This window comes from Lagenorhynchus albirostris, chromosome 15 (genome assembly GCF_949774975.1).
Source record: "Lagenorhynchus albirostris chromosome 15, mLagAlb1.1, whole genome shotgun sequence".
Taxonomy (NCBI): Eukaryota; Metazoa; Chordata; class Mammalia; order Artiodactyla; family Delphinidae; genus Lagenorhynchus; species Lagenorhynchus albirostris.
In genome coordinates this window covers 72,725,933-72,732,043 of record NC_083109.1, presented here as the reverse complement: position 1 = coordinate 72,732,043, position 6,111 = coordinate 72,725,933, and the positions used below count along the sequence as shown (strand labels likewise).

The 6,111-nt window shown below is 46.1% G+C and overlaps 1 protein-coding gene across 1 annotated transcript; it reads left to right on the top strand.

Moving 5' to 3' along the window:
- The first annotated feature begins 4,795 nt into the window (after nucleotides 1–4,795).
- On the top strand, nucleotides 4,796–5,453 carry LOC132505101 (cytochrome c oxidase subunit 6A2, mitochondrial). Its single transcript, XM_060122989.1, has 3 exons — nucleotides 4,796–4,955; nucleotides 5,105–5,241; nucleotides 5,326–5,453. The coding sequence occupies exons 1-3, from the start codon at nucleotides 4,883–4,885 to the stop codon at nucleotides 5,407–5,409; spliced, it is 294 nt and encodes a 97-aa protein (XP_059978972.1). The 5' UTR covers nucleotides 4,796–4,882; the 3' UTR covers nucleotides 5,410–5,453.
- Nucleotides 5,454–6,111: the final 658 nt, after the last annotated feature.

Sequence of the window (6,111 nt, the reverse complement as noted above, 5' to 3'; positions counted from 1 at the left end):
ATAAGCTCTGTGCGTGGCCTGAACATGCTCATAACAGCATTTTCTGTAGTAATGACATTCCAATAATAAAAGAAATGAATAAAATGGGATTTTAAATAAAAATTGTATATAGCCATTAAAATATCCTTATGAAGAATATGAATGAGCCAGAAAATGTTCACAAGTAAAAAAAGAATGCACAAATTCTTTTCGGAAAGCAAAATTAGATTCATCTTTTGCTTGGAGTAGTTTTCTCTTGTTCAGTAGCTAAACTATGACTATAGAGTAGTCAGAATATGTAGGCATGTTGGCAAAGCCTGAAGAAACATGCAAACATGATGATATTATTCTTAGAAGTGGTGGAATTATGGAGGAAAGGTAGTTTCTTTTTCAAAATTGTCCTAATGAGATAGGCGTTATAGCAGAGAAATTAGCAGGAAGCTCTCTTGAGCCAGACCGTTTGGGTCCTGGTTCTGCCACTTATCGTATGGATGAGCACTGGCAAGGTTAAAACCTTTCGGTGCCTCAGTTTATTCATCTGTAAAATGGGGTGATAGTCCCTCTCTTGGTTAGTTGTCGTGAGGTTTAATCAACGTGTGGAAATTCTTAGAACAGATAATCTCATTAGTACAGATGCGTAGATGAAATGCACTGGACCCAAGTAAACAGCATTGTTTTTAGTTGCTTTTCTCTGTTATTGCTACAGAAATAACCATGATCTCATTGACTGGCAGGCAAAGTGACTGGGAAGACTTAGATTGGGTGTGGTCACTTTCATGGTCCCTTTGGTTAACTTTCCAAGTGTGTCCACATTGTAACTTGGGAGGACAACAAAGATAAAAGAATCTGAGTCTTCGCATAAGCAAACCTGAGCAGCCGGAAGTGGTTCCTTGATTCAGTTACCATTTATTGGCGGCCTACCGTGTCAGGCACTAGGCCAGAGCCTCTGCTCTCGCGGAGCTCAGTCTACTGGGGAGTCAGACATGTGACCAGACGTTCCTGATGGTTCTCAATGCCACTGCAACAGTCACCACACCAAGTGTGATAGGAGAGTTTGGGAAAGCTTTCAATGGAGCTGGGGCTCACGTGATAAGTAGGACACGTTTAGGCGACAGGAAAGGGGGGAGGGCATTCTGGGCAGTTGGAAGTAAAATAAGTACAAAAGCACAGAGGTGTGAAAGGTCATGGCGATTAAAGCTGCAGAGCTGGGGCAAAGCCAGGCTGAGCTCTGCTGTCCGTGCTGAAGCATTTGAACTCTTCTGTAGGCCATGTTGTGGGTGGCGTTTAGGCACGGGTGCTTTGAAGCAGGGGAGTGACATCAGAGTTAATGCTGGAGTCTGGGGTTTAAGGGAGAACTATCACTGGTGGATTATATGGGTGATAAACCAGAATGCAGGGACTGGAAGCAGGGGAGGCTGATAAGGAGTCTTTTGCAATAATCCAGGCAAACGATGACAAGGATTTGCACTTAAGGCAGTAGAACTGGCAACAGAGAGGAGAGGATGGAGTTGAGAAATCTTTCTGAAGTAGAACAAAAAGGATGTGGTGCCTGAAGAGACTTGAGTTGGAGGTGCAGAGCTAGGGGAAAAAGCGGAGTCAAGGACTTGGGTAGGGGAATTCTCTGGCGGTCCAGTGGTTAGGACTCCGTGCTGTCACTGCCAAGGTCCCCCGTTCAATCCCTGATTGGGGAATTAAGATCCCACAAGCCTCACAGCCAAAAATTAAAAAAATAAAAAGAGTACACATGAAAAGATAAGAATAATAAGTAAAAAGAAAAAAAGGACTTAGGTAGCAAACCTGGAAACGGGATGGGTGATGCTCTGAGGCACTTCTATGCTGTTGGAGTTCTCATCGAACTCCACATTTTTTTTTTATGCTAATAGCACATGGTTGGGAAGACCAACAAAAATTTTTAAATAATTTTTATAAAACACAAGGGAAATAATTTATTAATCACTGATGTTGAGACATCACTTAATATTATGCTTGTCCATACCAAGGATATAAGGATTTCAGTAACATACCTTTGCCTACTACCTCCCTAAATCCTTCTGTAAATTGTGAGATTTGAGGGACAGGAGAGAGGAGAAGTTGTTCCTTTTGAATCTCAAAATGATGTTAGATAAGAGAAGCCAGACACGAAAGAATACATAATATGCAATTACATTTAGATGAAAATTTACAATAGGCAAAACTAATTTATAGGGGCAGAAAGCAGATATCAGTGATTATCTGGGGCTGGGTGGGAGAGGGAGTGGCTGACTGCACAGGGGCATGAAAGAACTTTGAGGGGTGATGGAAATGTTCTATACCTTGATTGTGTTGGTGGTTATGCCAGTGTATACATTTATCAATATGGGCTCATCAGATTTTCAGCAGGAGGGGTACTTGGGCAGGTGCACCACAAGAGGGCAACAGCAGCAGAGGATGCTGGCAACCCTCAGGCCATCGACCAAGTACCAGCTCTTAGTGGGAACTTCCAAGCTGAGGCTAGGGATGGGAATCCCCAAGGAATTTTTGGTGATGACCAGCAAAACTGAGTGGAGAGAGGGGCGCCTAGAACCTTTTCAGGTAAAAATACCCCCTTCATTTTTGTTTTCTCCAAGAGCCATAATCATTCAGTAGGGAGGGGGCTTGAGGGGACTGTGTGTGGACAAAGAAGCCAAGTAACTTGAACTGGAATAAGGTCCCATCTTCTCAGCAGCAATTCCAAAATACAACTGGGAAAAAGCAACTGTAGGAAGAATTCTGTTATAGCTCAGTGAGGGCGTGGGAATAATTTAGCAACACTATATAACATTTAACTGTTCAACAAGGTTACTAAAAACAAAACAAAACAAAAAGCTGAAAAAAGACGAGGAGAACCAGTTTAGACCCATCAGGAGGAACAGGTGTGGAGACCCTTCTTGAAAATATACCTTCCTCATTTTTCTTTCATATATTTAGATTAGGTATCAATACATAAAACTTATTTTTCTTTTATATATTAAATTCATGTCAGGTACCTCAGCTCTTGATCAAAGCTGGGGGCATCCTGTTGGACTGTAGCTCTGAAAAGGTGTTTCTATAGCATTATCCAAAGTAACACGGTCCAAACATTCATTAAATACACATTTTTAGAGCACCCACTTCATGCCAGGTTCTGTGCTGGTGCTGAGGACAGAACCACGGACAAGGCAGACGTCAGCCCTGCCCTGTCTTGCAGTTTTCTAGAGCCTCTAGGGTTCACACAGCCCTGCATATTCTTTCTTCTTTTTCCTCCAAGTAGCCTGATTTTTCAGACTGAAATAACATACTTAGCAGTAGACACTTGTCAAGTTTGTGGCTGTCCAGCATCTTTGGAGTACTCGTCCTACATTTTCTCCAAGATACAATTCCTAACCTCCTGAAGGCAGAAGCCAGAACTAGGTTTCCCAGCCTTTCCCGAAGCTATGGCACAGGCAATGACCTAGGTGTGGCCAGTTGGTGCCCACGTGATTCCTTGATCGAGAAGAGAGCAACTGAAGGATGCAAGTTTCATGAAGAATCCGTTTTCAAGAGGGGATGAGGGTGGAAGAATCTAACTTTTGATGAAATAAAATTTTTAAGGCGGGACAAGGAAAGTTTTAAGCATAAAATTCTCTGCCCGTTTGAGCCACTACCCCCTCCCCTTTAGTGTGCATTGTGTATCTGCCTTATACATTAACTAGATACCCTTAGAAGACACGGGAATGCCTACTCACTCCCCTCCACCCTCCCAAAAAAGCAATTTCCTCCTGGTGCCGGCAGGGTAATCCCTTGGAGATAACATTCCTTTCTCAATCCTGTAAGGGGTCACAATAGCCCACTACATGCCTTGTTGGAGTATGTAAACTGTCAGTATGTTACATTGATGTACACCCTTTGTCTCAAAAACTTACATAACTGTATCTCGACCTCTAACGGGTGGAACAATCCTCAGAGCTTTCTGAAAGACTGTCTCCCAGGTTATAACCCTCAGGTCGCCTCCAATAAAATTTTCCATTTCTTTTTTTTTTAATTAATTAATTAATCTATTTATTAATTTATTTATTTAGGCTGCTCCGGGTCTTAGTTGTGGTATGCGGGCTCTCAGTGGCAGCATGCATGCGGGATCTAGTTCCCCGACCAGCGGTGGAACCCAGGCCCTCTGCATTGGGAGCGGGGAGTCTTACCCACTGGACCACCAGGGAAGTCCCTATGTCTTTCTTAGATTGACTACTGATTCAATTTTGGTGACACTTTCCATGGCAGCATTGATGACATTTTTGGCACTCAGTGTCCAGCAGTGTGAACTGTCTCTGCACAGCTGGCCCACAGAATGGTTTGTTTCTGGCGGTACCAGAGATACCGCGAGCTACCTAAGATTCACAATTGCGTATCTTTTTAAAGCTAGTTAAAGGGAGTTCTGCTCTTTGCAAAGAACTGTGACTAATACGTATCCTGAGCTCCTGTTCCATGCCAGACTCTAGGCTGGCACAGTCCTCTGTTGCTTTACCTAAACTTCATAAAGATCATTTAAGGTACAAATTATTATACAGTTTACACCTGAAAAAAACCTGAGCTTCAAAAGGACACAATTCATTCTACAAATATTTATTAAAGGCCTGCTGTGTGCCAGCCACTGGGAATACAGTAGTGAACAAAATATTTCCCCACAACTATAAAAAGAATGGCATATTGTATTTTAAATGTCCCCTTACCAAAATAAGAGGCACAGTACAGCAGCTGTCTGGAGAGAAAGACCTCCAGGCAGGCCTCGTTTTAAATATAGAAACCCCCTAAAAATAGCCACCCACGTTACAGACTCAACAGGTGATTGGCCGGAACAGAGGGGTGGGGAACCGAGGCCTCAGTGAAGGAGAAGGAAAGGACGGTGCCGCTGTCCCCAGCTTCTCTCACTGACATGGCTCTGCCTCTGAGGTCCTTGGGTCGGGGCTTGGCCACTGCGGCCAAGGGAGACCACGGAGGGACAGGAGGTGAGTTGCAGCCAGGGCCTGACCCTGTGGCTTCCTGACCTTGTCCATCTGTCCCCCACTCCTGCCTCTGGGACGTTCCAGGGTCCTGGCGACGCCTCTCCCTCCCGCCCAGTCCGTCTCTCTCTGAGCCCTGCCTTTCCCCGCTGCAGCCCGCACCTGGCGCCTCCTGACCTTCGTGCTGGCGCTCCCGAGCGTGGCCCTCTGCACCCTCAACTCCTGGCTCCACTCGGGCCACCACGAGCGCCCAGAGTTCATCCCCTACCATCACCTCCGGATCCGCTCCAAGGTACACTGGCCCGCGCGGGCGCGAGGGAGGGGGTGCGGGGGACCCCCAGGCTGACGCCTCGCTCCCCCCTCCCTCTCTCCACAGCCCTACTCCTGGGGAGACGGCAACCACACTCTTTTCCACAATCCCCGTGTCAACCCTCTGCCCACGGGCTACGAAAAGCCTTGAGGCCTTGGCCGATTCCCCCAGACGCAATAAAAGTGTGGAAGCCGTGTGTGGCCGCGGGCTCCATGGGGACCACGGGGCGGGGCGTCCATGGCTAGAGCTGGGCTTGTGCGCAAAGTGCAGTGGGCGCTCCACGTGCCCTTCCGGAGACCTTGACTTGGGAGGGACTCGAGGGAACAGCCTCGATGGACAGGTAGGAGATGGCCCCTCCTCTCTCACCTATTAATAATTAGGGCTCTAGGCTGTAAAGGGCTTTAATATACACTGACTTCTCACAGTAACTCTGGGAGCAAGGTCTAAATTTGGTTCCACCTTCTCCAGAGGAGGAATTTGAGATTCTCAGAGATTAAATGACTTAAATTCAGGCAGCTCGTCGGAGGCCCGGTGGAGACTCAGGGCTGCAGATCCTGAGGTACCACTCTTTTCCTGACACACATTCAGGGCCTCTGTGATTTCCCGCTGTCTAGAGACAATTGTGATTTCAAACACAGGATCTACAGCCCTCTGTGTAGATCTTCATGACCTAATTCTGGATTTGGAATATTTTGGTCATTCGCTATGACCACCTTTAATGGGTCTTCTGTATTAGTTGGGGGAAATTAGATGTTCCCTTTCTGGAAGCCTGGTTCTCCTAGTTTTGGGGGACCCCATTCAAGGGGGATGTTGGTTCAGACAAGCTCTGGATATTTCATTCACCTCCTAGGA

Bases quoted from the DNA above. Each gene is read 5' to 3' on its own strand.
- LOC132505101 (XM_060122989.1), top strand. From the start codon at position 4,883: ATGGCTCTGCCTCTGAGGTCCTTGGGTCGGGGCTTGGCCACTGCGGCC. The intron at 4,956-5,104 runs GTGAGTTGCAGC...TCCCCGCTGCAG, and splicing joins AGACCACGGAGGGACAGGAG to CCCGCACCTGGCGCCTCCTG. The intron at 5,242-5,325 runs GTACACTGGCCC...CTCTCTCCACAG, and splicing joins ACCTCCGGATCCGCTCCAAG to CCCTACTCCTGGGGAGACGG.